Source organism: Manihot esculenta, chromosome 13, assembly GCF_001659605.2.
Source record: "Manihot esculenta cultivar AM560-2 chromosome 13, M.esculenta_v8, whole genome shotgun sequence".
In the NCBI taxonomy this organism is placed as follows: Eukaryota; Viridiplantae; Streptophyta; class Magnoliopsida; order Malpighiales; family Euphorbiaceae; genus Manihot; species Manihot esculenta.
In genome coordinates, this window is record NC_035173.2 from 22295500 (window position 1) to 22315266 (window position 19767).

The 19767-nt window shown below is 28.7% G+C and overlaps 2 protein-coding genes across 2 annotated transcripts; both read right to left on the reverse strand.

Annotated features, from left to right (window-relative positions):
• Positions 1 to 1664: 1664 nt before the first annotated feature.
• LOC110629419 (photosynthetic NDH subunit of lumenal location 4, chloroplastic) lies at positions 1665 to 6650 on the reverse strand. Its single transcript, XM_021776384.2, has 6 exons — positions 6142 to 6650; positions 4870 to 4962; positions 3746 to 3806; positions 3575 to 3643; positions 2800 to 2915; positions 1665 to 1972 (listed from the first exon to the last, which is right to left on the reverse strand). Exons 1-5 carry the CDS (start codon positions 6508 to 6510, stop codon positions 2836 to 2838), a joined length of 672 nt encoding a protein of 223 aa, XP_021632076.1. The 5' UTR covers positions 6511 to 6650; the 3' UTR covers positions 1665 to 1972; positions 2800 to 2835.
• A 907-nt stretch (positions 6651 to 7557) lies between these two features.
• On the reverse strand, positions 7558 to 10242 carry LOC122721507. The gene is made up of 9 exons (XM_043949353.1): positions 10035 to 10242; positions 9548 to 9682; positions 9369 to 9433; positions 9182 to 9263; positions 8921 to 9055; positions 8511 to 8747; positions 8378 to 8388; positions 8210 to 8284; positions 7558 to 7590 (listed from the first exon to the last, which is right to left on the reverse strand). The coding sequence occupies exons 1-9, from the start codon at positions 10240 to 10242 to the stop codon at positions 7558 to 7560; spliced, it is 981 nt and encodes a 326-aa protein (XP_043805288.1).
• Positions 10243 to 19767: the final 9525 nt, after the last annotated feature.

Consider the following 19767-nt stretch of genomic DNA (forward strand, 5'->3'; position numbering starts at 1 on the left):
CGCATCACTTATTTTTTTTAAAAAAATTCATTGGTTTAATCTATCTATTTTAATTTTATTGAAAAAATTTATTTTAAATAATGCAAGATGGACCTTCAGTTTGACAAGTTAAAATAAAGTGACTAATCTGTCAGTTTTAAAAATAGAGAAAGTATATCTCAATTTTGAAAAATGTTTGTATGCATTTATGTGTTATACACTCAAATAATTAAAAATTAAAATATTATATTTATATGTGAATCGTATTATGTATTGGATAATTTATTATAATTTTTTATGATGTGTAATTTTTTAATTGGATAGGTTAATGCACAGGAATTTATCATCTATTTCAACACAGCCTTTGCTTTATTGTCCTCTTAATAGTCGTCTATTTTTTGTGCCGATTTTGGCATGGTCACAGCTGTAGTCATATAGGAAAAAGAGTGCACGCTCGGTGGATACAGGATTAGGTGATGAGAGAGATTCACTATTTATAGTCAGGCTGCTATTCATGAACAGAGGAAGAAAACGCATGACAACATGGGATGTCACTTGTCAAGCTCAAAGGTTGCAGCTTTTTTTTACCAAAAATGATTTCGTACACAACTGCTATATATACAATGTTACATATTAATCATTTATTAGAGTGGAACTCCCAATAAACTCTAGTTATGATGTAATTATTGTATATTTAATGGTTATATATCAACTTAATTAAAAAACTATGTTTACATTCAAAATTCATTAATTCGACCGATTCAAATTTAATAGTTATATTTTTTTTTGAATAAAAAATTTAATAGTTATATTAAAACCATTATAGGTACAATAGTTATATATTATAATTTTTCTAATTAATTCATGCCGACTTGAATCATTTATCACCGTTCAGCTTAGCTTTTTTTTAGTATATACTATGGTATCCAAAATCCACTAATTTTACTGATTCGAATCCGCATCGATGTCATTAAAGGAGAGAAATTGCTCTCTCTCATATTTTAAAGGTGCTCCACACCCAATGAGTGAATTCAAAATCTCTAATTAAGGGAGAAATAATTCATAATATCTTACCTAATACTCAACTCAACTTTCTTTTTGTTGAAATAGGGATCGGAGATTGAACAGAATACACTTACTACCAGGCTATGTTAGTGAGTGCCTCAACTCAACCCTTTAAACACATTATTATAGTGAAAATTTGGGTTTAAGTTATAATGAGGGTCGTGAGACCTAGTCAAGCTTTTGGCTGAACTTGCAAGAAGGCCTACCCTTGAGATTTGGCAAACTGTATTGACGCTAGCAATTGAAGTCATAAGATTTCAAATCCATAGACTCGCATAGGAGCAAGTGGTAAAGCAAAGATTTTCACAACAAAAGTATAGACTTCTTTTCTTCCCACAAGAACCTAACCAAACGTGAGAGGAATCTTTCTTTTCTATTTCCTTCAAAATTTCTCTGATCCGAAGGAAGCGTAAAGACATTCATGCGATTTCCAGAATTCAAAAAGCATATTTACACCCAATTCTAATAAAGATTTAGTGAAGATGAAGCACTTCATAAGAATTTATCTTCATTTTACACATCCTTCCATCAATGTTCTATTTCACAGTACAAAAGAATTTCAAAAATTCATAGGGATTCATCTTAAATTTCTGTTCCTTTTTTCAGGCAGACAACAGAAAGACATTGAAAAGACAGCTTTCTAGCATGTAAGGCTTGATATATGCGTAATTCAAGTAAACAGTAATACAAAAAGCTTGACAAAACTATATAAATAAGAGCTAAAACTAATTAGGTACAGAATTTACATCTCTTGCAATTTAGAAATGAAAGGAACTGACTCGTATAACTTCATTTGCGCGACAAAGACAATAGAAGAATCCCCTCCTCCAAGTATGCAGAGCTAAGTAATACCCATTCTCTTATATGTGCAAGAACCATCATCATACTCGGACATAAATTTGATCCATGCTCTATAAGTCTTCAATTTCTGTAAGACATGAGAAATAACTAATTTCAGGAAAATTCAAAGTACAAAAGCAAAGAAAGCATATCAGTATAACTTCAACAACGATTTTATAGATCAAATTTATTTATTTATATCAAAGCCATTGTTCATGGTAAAGCAGAAACTGCCCATAAAACTTTGGGCTACCATTGGTAGTTCTTGTAATCAGCCTGATAGGGCTAATTGTTTATGCAACAACTAACAAGTAATTGTGGGAAAAAAATTATCATGTGAAGTATGAGGAAAAGACTGATGATTGATGCTCATCATATGCATAATATTAAGGATTTATGCATAGTTGCTCTGCTTTCCTAGTTGACATGTTCACAGCAAGAGCATCATAAATCCAAGAGTGTGTGTATATACCATGCATGTGCTCCTAATAGTATTAACCTCACTCTGATGCTGGCACTATCAGTCGCAAACTAATCATTGACCTCCACCATGGGCTTGTCAAAATTTTAGACAACTTTAAGTTTTGTATAGAAAATTGGAAGTGACATTAAGAGCCACAATCCCACATTTTAATAATTCTTGGAGCTGAACAGGATTTATCCGGTCTTTATTACCACTATTTTCCCAGTATATCACTGATTTTGCAAGGTAAGGTAGGAAAGAATATAAATTTCAGGAACCAATTGAAAGTGTGAATTATTAGACAGGAGTTCGTCTGAACAAAATGATCTTCTGTTTCTTAGTTAACCGGCCATAAGAAAGTGGATCACATAGTATTATGATTAACATCCAAAATCTGAACATATCTCCAATAATTTGCAAAAGTATCATTTTTAATATTTCAGGAGACTCACGCATTCTAAATTGGGCTAGTCATGTGATCATGGACTTCACTTTCTATTTCCTGAGTAGATGCCAACAAGATTGATATCATATACAAGAGTTGCATTGGCAGGGATATTGCAGTCACCTGGACAGACAATATCATGGATGTTAGTTCAGAAGTAATTGTTCAGTAATAATTGATTGCATTAGTGCTTGTACTTTCTCACACACACAGAATAATAAGAGTGAAACCAAAGCTTTTGCATTAAAAAAGTCTCTGCATCTATTTCATAATGTATGAATGAGAAAATAAGAGTAAGACCAAATGAATAAAAGAGACTAGATAAATCTATGACCAAAGTGATAAAAGTTTCTGTATGATGACAATTTGACAGCAAAGCCTGCTGTTTGAAAAAAGAGGAAAAACAGATTTCTTGAAACAAGAGCACTTGATACAAATGCATGCAGGGAGGTAAACGTACACAACAAGTAGTGGGCCTAACAAAGAGTTTATATCTCTAACACACTTCTCACATGAAGCATGTTGGGCTTACGGTTGTTTGGAGAGGCTATGATATCATTACAAAAAGAACTAAACCAAAAAGCTAAGTTTGTAGGTATGGTAGCTTATATCTCTAAAAGTACAGATAGATGGATGTTGCTTCTAGTTGAGAAGTATTCTTTCAGACCTAATTGAGTAACTAAACCAGCTGCATCTTGAATGCATTTTGATATTATGAAATCTTTCAAGCTTGTAATTTGTATAATCAGTTGCTTAGAATATCAATCATATTTGATATTCACCTGAAAAGCATCCTGCAGGTTCTGGCCCATATGCTAAATGTGGAGGAATTTGAAGCTTACGTTTCCCACCTGTGAAAGGAAACATTGGAAGGGTGATCATTCCATGTAAATAATAATCATTACATAAAACATAAAAGAACAGAAATACATCTGTTGTCATCAAATCCATACCGACTTGCATAGGTGGTACTCCTTCACCACCGAGAATTCCCTGATCCAATCCTCTAATGACCTGGAAAATTAATATTTGTTTAGTAGATGATTGATCAAAATATACATATAACGAAGGTAAAGAAGAGATGTACCATTGCCTGTCATGTTTGTTTTCCATGCTTACTTTTCTTGCACAAAGGAAATTACACTGATCCGGATAAATTTTGGAATCAATGCTCTCATATTGAAAATTTTCAGTTCAGCTTCCAATTCATTTTGTTTTTAACATAACCTCACATCGTTGTTGTTGGCTTCTCACAATGGGCAGTTGATTTATCCAATATTCGATTTCCTTAGATTGTCCTTAGGGATTGGAAAAAATGAGAAGAAATAAGCACAAGAAAGAGGCTGTAACACTCCAGGAAGCTTACTTGTTCAAAACTCTAAAAAGTGAGCATAATCACAAGGTTCTTAAAGTTGATCTATGTTCTTGGTAAGAGGTCTTTACATGGCTAAGAAAATTTCCCTGTAATTGCATGTCTAGTGCATGTTTTCCCTGTATATTCTTATGAAATATACAAATATAAAGATTCTTGCGTGGCCATTATGACGTTGTGAACTAAAGGGAAGCTGACTGCTCTATCGAGAACTACAACATCACAAAGATTTAGAAAGGCCATTATATTGATTCTAACAGGGAAGGTAATAGAACACCAAACACTTCCCTGAATATAGGCACATTATTTCAACAGCATATGTAATGTGCAAAAAATTGGAATAACTACTTATGAAGCCAACCCGAATAGAAATAGACTAGTTTTTAAGAATGAAATTTTGGTGCTCACATTTTTATGTTTGATGAAATTTAATAATGGCATGGTATGAACAAATTAGCATGCAAGTGCAGATAATGCAACTGATGCATGAAAACAAAAGTGCAGCGACCATATGTAAAATCTTTGAATAGCATTTTTATTGGATAATTTACAACATGTAAATAGCAAGATTTTGACCCTAGTAAGCTTGTTTTACAATCAGGAAGCATGAGTCTTTAAAGTGGGAGACCAACAGATCACCTTGCTCATCTAATGATTGAGAAAGTAATTGAACTGAAACAAAATGACAGCTAATAATTTTCTTACTTTTCCAACGCCAATGCGCATGGTGAGAGGTCTACCACGTTTATAGCTGCTGTCGAAAACTATCCCATCTGCAAATCTGGCAGTGTAATGTACCTACATTAAGAGAAGAAAGTAATTGAACTCAGGTGTTGTTTATGAGATTGCATATGTCTACCAAATATTTCCCTAATAAGGTTATCAACAAGTTGAAGGATGTCTGAACTGGTACTAAACACCAATAACCTGAAAGCATCACACCATTGTCAAAGCTACTATGAGGAGAAACTTTTAGTTTCTGTTATGGATGCTTTTGTGGGAAGAGCTTATAGACGTCATAATAAGCATGCTGCAGCTGTTGAAGTGGAAAATGTTGCTGCTGAAACAAAATATGGTTGATGAATTCAAATTTCAAGCAACTGGCATCTTATTAGAAAGACTTAGTTTGTTTAAATTTGTTTGTTATTATCAGCAAGATTTAGTTCGTTTACTTAATCTGTTGAGATTGGTTGTTAATTTTCAGTTTTCAAATTTTTAGATAAGTGCTTTGAATTCAAATCTTTGATATAAATCTGAATGTAGCCTTCACTATAAAAGGCATTGATTCATAGAATAAAGCATGCAGAAAAAATATTATCGGTTACTCATGAGATTTGAGAACTCTCTCTAACGAGCTCTCATTTGTTTTCACAATAAGTTCTTTGAGGAGGATTTTCCAATTCATAGACCCACGAGGAGATTCTAATCCCGGGCACATAACAGTTTCATAGTTATTTGATGGAGCATTTAATATGGCTGTTTTTTGCTGTCTTGCCAGCACTGTACTTATCTGAGGATGGACAAGAATTACAATGTTTCTAATGTTCTTTTATCCACAATTTTCGATCCCAGCGTCAAATTATTATCAAGGATATTCAATATATTGCAATTCCTAAGCGCATTCTAGCTCAGTACATATTGTTTAATAGTTTAGTTGTCATTATACGCATACTGGTTTTACCGTGCATATAAGACTTGGCATGCGCATCATAATAATATGATCAACCACAGAACAAGCATGCTATCAGTTTCACTTATATGTATCTTACCACAAATTTCATGTCTCTAATTCACAAATCATATATCAAGCAGAAAACAGAGAAAAATTGCATTGAAACAAACTAAAGTTCAATGCGCTAATTGAATGTTTGAAATAGAGAAGAAATGAGCTACACAGAAATTAAACAATTGAAAAATTGAAGTTGCTAACCGCAATTAGAATCAATAAGACAACAATTGCCAAGGTTCCGAACTTACATTAACGAGCTCACCATATGGAGCCTCCTCACCAGACCCAACAGAAATATCACAATAACCAAGACCAGAGCGAACAAAGTTGAAGTCACATAAAGGATCTCCTACGGTAGCGTAGTACTCAATCCTAGTGGCATCAGCATCCATTGCTGAGAAAGCAAGAACTGAAGCTGCTAAAAGCCCAATACCCACATCAAATAGGCATTTCTTTCTTGTGTAATCAGAACTCGATGAGAGCATTGGATCTTTATCACGCGACAAAGAACAAAAACAAGAAAATGGTAACAAAGAAGTGGGTTTAGAGCGAAAAACTGGTTTGTGATAGGTGAAAGGACATCTAGGAGATGTGAAGGCTGTAGCACAGAGTGCCATTCTTATTTTTCCAGAAGGATTGAATTGCAGGGGTGTATTGTGCTATCTGGAGAGTGAAGTGAGTGGTTTTGAAAAAGCGGTTTAGCTGGATTGAATGGAGGGATTTGTGTGCAGAGAATTTATAGTCGTTAGATATGGATAAGAGATCAACTGATCATGAGGCCTTCGGCCTAATAGGACATGTGTGCTCGTTGGAGGACACTTCCATTAGTCTCTAAATTAAGATTCTTGCGTGTGTAGAAAATAACTTAAATTTGAAAAGTATTTTTCATATTTTCCGTTCCATGGTAAATATTTTGGAACGGAAAGACCTTTTTATTATTTATTTTTAATCTTAAAAATAAAATATATTAATAAATTTATATACAAATATTTTAATAAAATTATTAAAATGTGAAAAAAACTTAATTTATCATTAATCAGAAAAATATTTTTTATTCACTAATTTTATGAAAAAATACAAACGCTATAAACTTAAAAAATATTTTTTAGAAAATATGTACCTCTTTATTTTTAAAGCTTGTTAACAAAAGAAATCCAAAATTTGGCATATTTTCACAATTCAATCTAAAAGTTTAACGATTGTTGTAATTGTCCTGATTTTGATTTTTATTTACAATTCTATCAATTTGTTTAATCCAAAAGTTTAACAATTGGTACAATTTTATCCGAATTAAAATCTCAAATTGAGAGAGTGTCTATCCAAGCGGCATGACATTTTTAATTAATAAAAGGTGAGGCGACATTCTAAATAGGATGACCATAGTTAATGCAATTCTTAATTTCATATTGGAGCTTTTTATTTAGAAAAGTAAAATAAATAAATAAATTCCAATCATTACTATGGAAATTTTTTTTTATCAGATCATACTGATTTATTATGCAATTGCACCTGTGGGACACGATAAAATTTATGGTGTTTCGTAAATGCAGTAGAATTAGAATTTAAAAAAAATATTTAATTAATTTTACTAAATTTATTAAACTCGATAGAGATGGAAGAATTTTTCATTTGGGATGATAGGACAACTCTAATAAATTATCCTATTATGGAATTTTGGAGGAGTACTTTGACGCCTCCTACAAATTTTACCACGTCTTAAAAATGCAGTAAAAAAATTTAAATTTATTATTGTATTTTTATAGCCGAATAATAAATTAAAAAAATAAAATAAAATTACATCCAGAGCAAAATTGCATCAAAATGATTAATTATAAAAATATTTTAAAGAGCAAAATTATTAAAAATAAATTAAGACATATATATATATATATATATATATATATATATATATATATATATATATATATATATATATATATATATATATATATCATTCATTAATATCAAAATAAAAATTAAATCCTAATTTCATTGTAAATTTAAAAAAGTAATTTAACTAGATTTAAAAATAAAAATCTAATATAGAGAAATACGATATTTTTTGAAATCATAGAAACCATTTATAATATATTTTATACAAAATTTCTCAGCAATATCTTTTTCAACATAAATAAGTAATGAGTCTGATAAAAAATTATTTTCCATCTTATTGCATAATCTAGTTCTAATCAATTTCACAGCAGAAAATGATCACCGTTATTGCAGTAGAAACGGAAAAAATAAGCAAAAGAGTTCTCAATCTATATACACGAGGATAAACTTTACTTTTCTTATTGTCACTAACCATGGGCATACCTTAGATATAGTTGACAACTTTTGAAAATCCGAATACTCATGAATACGTGAATAATGTTGAAGTTGTAATTCTAGCTGTGACATTTTACAATAATCAAAATCCAGTAGATAATATTTTTTTACCAATTGACAAATATAATCAATTCTAAAAGATTTATCCTATCACACTGGATTCAAAGCTAAATTGAAAATAAGTAACTCCATTGATACTTTAGAAAATCTATTATTTAATTTTGGAGTTGAGAATCTATAGTAGCATAAAATATATTCATTCGATAATGATACTCTATAGTAACTTTACCTTGTTGGTGGCGAGCTCGTCTTTTTCTTGCAATATGATGAGCAGACAAATCTAGAGTATCAATATTGCGCAATTCACAAAAGCATTTCACCTCAATAAGTAGTATATTCCATCCATTATCCCTTAATTCTTGTATAAGTGACTTTGTTGATAATACAAGATGCATAACATCCAACATATCTTGGGATTGACATGGTAAAACTTGATAAAGTAGATCACTTATTTTCAGAACTTTTTCTATAAGATGTAAGATAAAGACAAATTCAAAAGATGCCATTACCTCTTATGCTGAATTAGCATCTCCATGTTGGCTGAAGTGGTCCCTTCATCAATGATATTAAGTAGAACTACACAAGTTGCATTAAACATTTTTATCAAGATAGAAACAAATTCTAAATGGGAGCTCCAACGTGTATCTCCAGGCCGTTGCAAAGTGTCCATTTGATTTAACCCTTGCACTGTGTCTCTCTCATCTACAACAAGCATATGAGTTAACTCAATTGCTTGAGCCTTTTGTAACTCATCTTGCCGTTTACATGATGCACCTACAATATTAACAATCACACACAACTTGCTGAAGAATTGATAAATAGGAATAACTTCTTTATATGATGCAACTAGGGCCAATTATAAACGATGAGTAAAATAATGAACATAATAGGCATAAGGACATCTATTAGAAATTAAAGCTTGTAATCCTTTCCATTCACTGCGCATATTGCTTGCACCGTAATAACCATGTACACAAATATTCTGAATATCAAGATTGTGATAAGAAAGAATATGAAATAACCCTTACTTTAAGGTTAATGCTGTTGTATTTGAAACATGAACTAGTCCAAAAAAACATTCACAAACAAAGCCATCTCTGTCAACAAACCTTAATACTATAGCCATTTGCTCATTTTTTGGCTCATCTCTAGCTTCATCAACAGTTATGCAAAAATTTTCATCATTAATTTCTTCTCTAGTTGCCTTCTTTATTCTTGTTGCAATAACATGCAAAATTTCCTTTTAAATTTGTGGTAAGGTATAACTAGCATTTGGAGGAGCATTATCAAATACAATCGCATCAACTTTCTCATTATGACAAGCTAAAAATTTTAGCAATTTTAAAAAGTTTCCACGATTACCGGAATATCTAGATTTATCATAACCTCTAAGAGCACATCCTTGAAAAGTAAGCCATTGAATTACTTCAATTGAGGAATTCAATTGCAAATGATTATTTGCAATTTCCTGAGAAGTAAACTTTTTAAATGCTCTTAGTACATACTAAACTTGATTCATCAGATGATCACATGATTTCTCAGCTATTTATATGAGGAAAGTGTGGATCTTTTCTAAGGTGATTTGCAAAAGCATAATTCTTACCATCTCTTACTTTCTTCCAATTACAAAAGCCATCAACAGAAAAGGCAGTTTGTCGAGATGGCCAAATAGTTTATGAAATAAATAGTATGGCAAACAAAAGGCAAATCTTTTACCACAAAATATTCTAACCATGAAGGAAATAAATCAAACCATGAAGATTGAAAGCTGCAGCGATGAGTTGCAGGACCAAATTTGGATAATTTGAGCGTACAGATTGAAATGAACCAAAAGTAATGTATGCTCGTCGTACTTCATCTCTTTGATCAGGTGGATAAGTTAAAATTTGAGACTGTAATCCAAAATCACGTTCGAACAAAGCGACATAAAATTTTTTTATTTCAATTTTCAAAGACTTCATCAGATAATTTTCTCTAATATGAGTACTCAAATAAGATGTAGACAATAATATATTTGCTTGTGGAGAGTCACTTCCAAAATTTCACTATGTTTTCTTTTAAAGTACTTATCAATCGTACTATTGCCTTCTATAAATTAAATATAATATAAAATACATAAATTAGTATATCTGAAATATATAAATAAATTAGAAATTTAACAATATTTAAATATTAATTTTCTCTGCATTACTACTATAATAATTAAATTAACAAAGTTGCAAAATAATCATACAAACAAAAGAATTAAAAGCCAAATAAATATTAAAAGTTTAAATTGCGTAGCAATTAGTAAGATAATAATAAAAAAAAACATACCTTTATTATCAATTGTTTAGTTAATAAATAGTTTATTAAAATGGAATAAGAAGAAAAAAAAGTTGTTTCTGATTATTTAGTTAATAAATAAATTATTAAAATGGAATAAAATTACCATCCTAAAAATATTATCATGAACAATAATATGCAACTGTGCGAATAATTGATTTTTTTTTTTCAAGGAAAACAAACTTACAGAAACAAAGAAATGATTGATTGGTTTGGTGTTTTTTTTTTCTTAATTTTATATTTCAGGTTTAAAATAATGCATAAGCTGCTTCTAAAATATTATTAATTCTGTATACGCTTTACCCATGTAAGGAAGCAACAAGAAAAAAAAAAAGATACATAATAATAAAAAAAATAAATAAAATAAGTTTTAAATAATTAATTTTAACTTTACTTTTATTTATTAATTAAAATTAAAATATATAATTATTTTAATAATTATTATTGATATAAAATTAATATAATGTGTGTTTATTCTATGATTAGTAATATAGTATAAATTTTATATGATAAATTTATGTAAATTGTTGAGTTTTTTATTTGTTTGATAATATAAATATGTTGAATAGTTAAGTAGATAAAAGTTAAAAATTTTAAATTAATTTAGAAAATTTTAAATCACTTATAATTTAGTAATTTATTATCAATAATTCATAAGTATCATTAATTTTAAAAATAAAAATCTTAAAATATTATAAATTGTATTTTAAAATTTTATTGGGTTGGACACAAATTATGAGATTGTGTAAATAATTTAATTTAAAAAATTTTAAAAATTATTGTTAATCTATTTTATTTAGTATATATAATAAAATGTAAGTTTAACCATTTATTTTTGTATTATATATTTAGTACATATAATAAATTGCCATATTTTATATAGCAATAATTTTTTTTGATATAATTTTATGAAATTGTATAAATAATTTATTTAAAATATTAATAAATTATTGTTAATATCTTTTATTTAGTACATATATTATATCTAGTACATATAATAAATTGGCATGTATCGTAATTATGATAAAATATAAAATTTTAATTTAACATAAAATTTATGTTATATATGTTTAATTACTTCAATATGTTTTTTTTTGGTAATTGTTGTAAATACATAAAAATAGTCATTAATTTAAATATATGTAAATTTAATTATTTATACAATAAATTTTAGTAATTAATTATGTAATAGCACTTATTATTGTAATTATAGTTCAAATTTTCCACTTACATAATTAATTTATAATATAGGTATAATTTTATGAAATGATAATTTCTCACTGGTTTTATTCATTAGTACAGACAAATTATTAATACAAACGTGAAATATGATTATATTGATAGTGTGATGAATACAATTTCTAACATATATTTTATATATGTTCTCAGTATTGAATTAAATATTTTTTTAATTAATTTTATATATTTTGGTGATATTTTACAGAAAAACAAATAAAAGATGAATTTGATGAAAATGAGTAAAAAGAGTTGAAATTGACTTGACCGATGATTTGCTCAAATCTCTGGGTAAACCACCAAACAACAGCAGAGGCAGACTTGACAGTGACTAACAAATTAATTCAAATTTGAAATAAAAAATTAAATTTCTTCATTAAAAGCTATAGGATCTCACATGATTTTCCCCCTTCAGCAAGGCATAATATCCTCCTTAAATCAAGGATTTCTCTCCTGAATGGAAATATATTAAAGAACGATTCCTCAATTGAAGCAATTAAGATATTCTATTTTCAGAAGAATTCTGCTAGGGTTAAACACCTATTTAATATGGTTTTTGTGGACAACCGCACATCATCTTCTGCCCATCTCTTCTAGCCGAATTTCTTCTATTCTCTTTTATATTTTCTTTCAAGTCATGTATGGCTAAACTCTTTATTTTTAGTTGCAGTTAAGTTAAAATTTCAGTTTATTCATAGATTGTAAGATTTAGACATCATTGTTTATCTTTTATTCTTCCAATATTTATGCAATTTCAATTTTTAATATTATTATTGCTTTATTATTTAATCAATTGGGTACACTGTTCATATTTTTAAGGTGATATATTATTAGTTTGAATATTTGAAGTCCGTAATTGTTTAAATTATCCAACAACAAATAACAATTAGTGTAATCTACTAAGAAATTGCATAATCTAATTTGAACTCACTATACGGTTTGATTTGTTGGTTAGAATTGAGTCTCTCTAAATCTTAAAGCGGTTGATAAATTAAATCTCATAGACATTCTTTGGGTTACTTGTTGACTAGAGTTAATTAGCGAACGTTTCTTAATTAATTTAAATCTAAGAAGATATTGGTTATGTGGAGCGTCTTCTATAACTAGAATTAATTTATTGGAATGAATAAAGATATTTTTGTTTCTATAATCAATTCCCAAAACTGAAATGGATCTTAATCTTCAACTAGAATTTATTTGCATTGATTTGATTGTTCCCTTGACAAATGCTTTCTTTAATTGTCTTGAACTTTTAGTCTAATTTATCATCAAAACCCCCATTTTATTTTTGTTGTTTATTTTTCTAGACATTGTTTGGAAATTTTTAGTGTCAATTCTCTATGGATTCGATCATATTCACCTTATAAGCAATTCATATTTAGTGGTTTTGAATAGATTATTTTTGGTGGCTTTGACACCCATAAAAATTTGGCGCCGTTGCCGAGGAATTAGCCCAGGTGCCAAGTGCCAGCAATTTGAAAATCTAAGCAGCAGAAGCCAAATGCCATAGACGCCCATTATGGTCTATGAAATCTTTGACATATGGGGGATAAACTTCATGGGGTCATTCCCACCTTCCTTATAAAATTTAGCAGATTGTTGTAATTTCACTTGATCTGCATTTACATCTTTAGGAGATAATGGTACAAGTATATGTTTTACACCAAGGAACGTAAAAGAAAACCTATTACTATACCCATCATGAATGACACACCTGTCAAATTGCCATGGTCTATCTAAAAAAATATGTCCAGCCTGCATGGGTACAGTATCACAAGTAACCTCATCTACATACTTACCAATAGAAAATGACACTTTATATTGCTTGGTTACCTTTGTCTCGTCACTATTGTTCAACCACTGAAATCTGTAAGAATTAGGGTGTTTAATAGTTTTTAGTCCTAATTTATCAACTAAAATAGTACTAGCACAATTGACTTGACTATCCGAATCTATTATCATGCAACAGACTTTACCAACTATCAAACAATGAGTGTGAAAGATGTTTTCACGCTGTTCAAGTCCCTCTTCTTTAATAGAAATATTTAAAGTACGCAATATAACTAAGGACTCTCCCTGAACATGATACTCTTCTATCTCTACATCAGAACAATCTTCTAAAGGTAGTATTTCATCAAAATCAGAATCAGTTTCGAAGACTATCTCATCTCCCCTCACTATCATGGCATGTTTATTAACACACTCATTGGCATAATGTACACGCCCTTTACATTTAAAGCACTAAATATCTCTAGTCCTATTAGATTTAGGGGCTGGTTCATTTTTACCATGAGAGTCAAATGTTTCTTTGGAAGGTAACGTGCCTTTTTGAGTTGAAGACTTATCAAACCTTTTAAGATCAGCCTTGGTGTTCCATTTGGAATCCCATTTGTTGTTAGAGTTTTGAGCAGCGCTGTTACTCCCCCATCTACTACGGCCTCTTTGTCTTTCCACCTTAATGGCAATGTTCACCAAGTCTTCCAAATTAATATATGGTTGCAAATCAACCACATCAGCAATCTGCTTGTTTAGACCACCAAAGAAACGAGCCATAGTCTAGTCTTCCTCCTCCATTGTGTTTGCTTTGATCAGGAGCAACTCCATCTCCTTATGATACTCATCAACATATTTTGATCCCTGGGTTATTTTTTGCTACTGATGATGGAGATCTCTATGGTAATAAGTAGGTACATATTTCTTCCTCGTGATTCACTTCATCTCTTCCCAACTAGCAATGGGTAACTCTCCATTCCTTCTCTTAGATTTCACAAGCTCATCCCACCATATTAGTGTATAATCTGAAAACTTAAGGGTAGCAAGTTTTACCTTTTTATCGGTGGAATAGCTTTGACAGTTAAAAACCATCTCCACTTTACGCTCCCACTCTAAATAGGCATCAACATTAGCCTTACCATTGAAGTTTGGAATCTTCACCTTTATGGAGTTCATATTATTATCTACATAGGGTACACGATCATTGAACCTTCTAGCTTGGAAAGGGGCTGATTGTGCCTCATTTTCCTTTTCATAGGATGAATCGTGTGTATCATCATCCTTCTGATTGGACTTGCCCTTTGAAGATCTAAGGTTGTCCTCAAGATTATCCATTCTCAAATTTAGCTTCTAAAAGCTATCTACGAAAGCTTTATACATAACTTTAAGATCAAACGTAGGGTCAGAAGTATCACCAGTATTATGCCCAGACATTATAGAAACATTCACAATTCTCTCAACTCACGTGTTTAACTTTCAAACACTCACTTGGTATCTCAAAAGTGTACTTCATAATAAAAACTCAATAAGCTAAGCTTGTATGATTCAAATAACAAGGAAAGTAAAGAAAGACCTAACAAGAAAAGATAGGAAACAACACTAGATGCAAACTGATCAAAATGAACAAACGAATTGATTTAGCACACAAAAGTGAAATTTCGTGTACTAAGTGTAATTAGATGTTCAACAATGTGCAATTTGTCAAACTAAGTATAAGGAACCAACAGACAGAAAGACACCAAATTGACAAACTAAGAATCAAAATTGATAAGACGGATGTGCTTAACACGAAATTTTCCCTAAGTATGCGATCCAAGGTTAACTGATGTTAATATTGACTCAACAAAAACAATTCAAACCAAGCAAACAAAATAGATACTTAAAATAGCAAGTATTAAGTACAACTGTTTTGTGAAAATACTACTCAAATTGGCCCTAAACCTACTCCAAACATGTATTTCGAATTTCAAGCCCAGAAATATGTTCAAGATATATGAAATATGATTTATATTAGTAAGTATCAATATCAGAATGAAGTTTCAATAATTGATCCAAAGTTGCAGAAATTATTTTTCTTTTTTTTTTCTTCTTTCTGGTATTGTTTTTATATGGACAGAAGTAAAACACTGGAAATACTGTTCTAAGAGTATTAGAATAGGAGCATACGAATTAGGGCATAAAGCACAAACCAAATCACTAAAGATAGTAATTCCGCTTAAACAAGAATTTAGGGTAAAATTCGATTTGAACAGCAACTAAACAATGAATTCGACTCTAATACGTATCCTAAATGGAAAGATAATGAAAAATTGAAGAAAATATACCGAATAACCAAAGTGATATATTTGGCCAATAATGAATAAAATTGAATACAAAGACACAAAGCATAGTTAAGAAATTATTACTAAGCCTAGCTATGATACTAATTGATGCGGAACCCCAACCTATTAGAGACTGAAACGACACATGCCCTAGCAAAAAGAACTTAGTTCCGAAAATAATTCCCCAATCTAAAGCACCCTTAATTAACATGTAATTAAGAACACTTATAACTGATTGATTTTAAGAGCAGCTAGAATAAGAACCATACAAGTTAGTATCAAACCTTATTCATGATGCAATGTCAAGAACCAAGATCTCTATTAAGCTCTCAAAGAAGAATCGCGTAAAACAATTGTATTGAATAATTGATAATCTGTGTACAATATGGAAAAAGAGATGCTTTATATACAATAGGGCAGCCTAACCTAATTAAAAAAAGAAAATAAGTAAAAACTTAAATAAAGACCCATGATCTTTACCACTATCCACTGCTATGCATGGACCCATGATCTATGCCACTATCCACTACTATGCATGAACCCATGATCTATGCCACTACCCACTACTAGTTAACTATCAAATCCTAAATAACTACCCACTACTGAATTAACTATCAACTTCTAAATAACTACCCACTACAGAATTAGTGATGAGAAATCTGTTAATGCAAATATAAAATTTGAATCGTCAATAAGGACACATTCGGCCTAATTGACTTAGAATGGCCAGATTGTTCTTTAACTTCAAAATGAACTTGCAAAGTTTCAACATATCCCTTCATGAATCCTTGAAGTGCTTCCTTCAACCTCTTGGATCTCAACCTTGTAATTGGTCCTTGATGCAATGCTAGCTCATTAAATTTGGTGTTGTTGATTGTACTTGCATCATGGAATCAATTTGGGAGAATGGTAGCATGAGACTAGAAAATGACTTAAGCACAAGATGGAGCATGGAGAACTTTGGTTGGGAAGGAAACAGAGAGTTCTTCCAATCGAAAATGGGGTATCAACGCCTTCTATTGAATATGGGGAAGGAAATTCAGTGTTCTTTCAATTGGTATGGATGTTATGGGAGTGTGCTGGTGATAGATAGTATAGGGATTTTGTAACTAAATGTGTTTTACTAATTTAATTTGATTGTAAATTATTTTATGGTTTAACTACAATTACTTTAACATATAACTATTAGTCATCTTATGTGGTATTGATTAAGTAATTAAAAATTTTTTGTCTTTAACATATAACTATTGGTCATCCTATGTGGCATTGATTTAGTAATTAAAAATTTTTTGTGACTTGTCAAGTGGTAAGGACACATCCTCTCAAATTGAAATAATTTGATATTTCAATTTGAATAGGATTGAAAAAAAAAAATTATGGATAATTGTGCCCATTTTTAAAATTTTAAATTAAATAGCTAAAAAAGCAAATTTTTGATTTTTTTTTTATCAAATAGGCATATATTTTGATGTTGTTAGACTGAAGGTTTCTTCATAAAAATATTATTTTCTTTTAGTTTAATAAAATTAAAATAAATTAATGAAACTATTTATTTATTATTTTTTAAAAAATCAAGCAATATATAAATGTTAATTTTGATATGATCCAAAAATTTAAAAAATATTATATGTTTAAAGATATTTTAATTATTTTAAAATAATTAACAGAAAATTAAATAGAGAGATCTCAAGTTTGATAGAATTAAAATTAAATATTAAATTATTTGAGTTTTAAAAATAGGAAAGTATATATATGTGTATTAATTTTGATATAACTTGGTATGTAAAAATAATAGTTTCAGAAAAAAGTACCTAAAAAGTAATTAATCCTAAATTAAATGCTTAATTTTAAGGGCTTTTTTTTTCAAAAATTTTGTAATTATATACAGTTAAAATTTTGAAGCTTATTTTTTTAATAAATTTCTATTCTAAAAATAATTATTATTCCTTATCCCCTGAATGAATAAATCACCTTAATTATGTATAATCATTTATGATATTTATTCATAGCATATTGTTGGGAAATGAGTTAAAAGTATTGCAGTGGAAATTTATAAATAATAGCAAAATATAAATAAATAATTAAATTAATTAATTATTTTAATATGAAATATTAGCTTAAAAAAAGCTAAATATATTTTATTTAATCTAAATATTTAATTTTTAATATTACATGTCAAATTTTTAAATGTTTTAGTGGTTTTATCCATTTTTAAAATTAAAGTTAGAAAAAGTGTGTTTAACATGGCATAACACTTTTTTTTATTGTTTTTTTATGACCTCACATGACACATAAATAATATATGTATATTTTTTAAAATAGGTAAATATAAAAATTTAAACATTTAATATCTTTTATAAATTAATTTAAAATTTTCATTCTCAATACAATAGGCTAAATTATTAAATGTTTCATAATTTTATTTTACTTTAAATAGTATTATTATAATTTTTCAGATTAATAATTTCTAAATTAATATAAATTTAACTTTGAAATTATATTTTCCTTAGAAAATTAAGGTATGAGTTTCCTTTATCCTTCAACACTTTAAATAAAACATGAAATTTTTATGGAATATTAATATTTTTGAGTTTTAATGACTTAATCAAATTATTTAATTTTTCACACAACAAATCAAATTTTCAAATATTTTAATGATTTTATTTAATTTTAAAATTAAAGTTGTAAAACAATGATTTTATATTTACCACATATCATTTTTTTATTATTTTTTCATATGATCACATCACATATATATATATTTTTTAAATAGGCATATATATTGCATAACAATATTCAAACGTTTTGTAAATTAATTCAAAATTTTAATTCTCTGCATGATAGGTCAAATTATCAAATATTTTAATAATTATATTTAATTTAAATAATATTATTATAATTTTTTAAATTAATAATTTCAAAATAAAAAAAAATTGATTCCTAAATTATATTTTCCTTACAAGATCTAAGTTTGAGTTTTCTTTATCTTTCAATATGATCAATTAGGCATGATATTTTCATACATCCCTTATAAAGATTTTAATGTGTCTATCTAAAACAGAGGTGCATATTAACCTTTTGAGTTCTTTCTCAAAGAGTTAAATATTTATAATTTTAAATTTTCTTACAAACAGAGATGCATAAAAAAAATATTCGTTGAATTAAAAATAAAATTAGCAAAATGTTTAAAATTTCGCTGGTCATTGTTAAGGATTAAAGATTTGCATTAAAACACAAATTTTTAAGTTTATTCTCTTAAAAATGATATTTTCATATGACATATAGGTTTAATAAAAAAAAATAGTAAAAATGATATAATTAGTGTTTTTTTTTTACGTTAGAATGTATACATTTTTCTCTATTTTAATTTTAAATTTGAATAAAATTATTAAAAAAATTTAAATTAAATCATAAAAATTCAGAAAAATTTAGACTTTTCATATCAAAATTTAAAATAACTTAATTAATTATATAAATTAAAATGTAACATACCCGACACCATCTCCAAAGTCTATGATAACAGAAAATATATTGTTATTGTATACTTTAAAAGTGGAGGGTGGAATAAATTTCGTCCATGAATTCACCATTTTCCAGAACAAACTCTTCCACTCTTCAAGCTAAAATTAATCAATCATATGGCCAATGACCCTTTCTTCTTCATCTTTTTCGGGCAATCTTATTGACCATCAACCCTGAAATTTAATTTTGTTTTCTTCTTTGTATTTTTAGAAACTAATTAAGAGGAAAAAATAGTTCTTTTTGCTTCTGGGCATAGAGATCAAAGCTTCCATTTACAAAAATAATTAGAAAAAAAAAAGAAAAAAGAAA

Coding starts and splice junctions, on each gene's coding strand:
- LOC110629419 (XM_021776384.2), bottom strand. CDS start 6,510: ATGGCACTCTGTGCTACAGCCTTCACATCTCCTAGATGTCCTTTCACC. Junction 3,644..3,745: donor AGTACCACCTATGCAAGTCG/GTATGGATTTGA, acceptor TTCCTTTCACAG/GTGGGAAACGTAAGCTTCAA. Junction 2,916..3,574: donor ACCTGCAGGATGCTTTTCAG/GTGAATATCAAA, acceptor TTGTCTGTCCAG/GTGACTGCAATATCCCTGCC.
- LOC122721507 (XM_043949353.1), bottom strand. CDS start 10,242: ATGAAGTCTTTGAAAATTGAAATAAAAAAATTTTATGTCGCTTTGTTC. Junction 9,056..9,181: donor AGCTTTAATTTCTAATAGAT/GTCCTTATGCCT, acceptor TTAATATTGTAG/GTGCATCATGTAAACGGCAA. Junction 7,591..8,209: donor AGTTGTCAACTATATCTAAG/GTATGCCCATGG, acceptor TAAAATTTGTAG/GAGGCGTCAAAGTACTCCTC.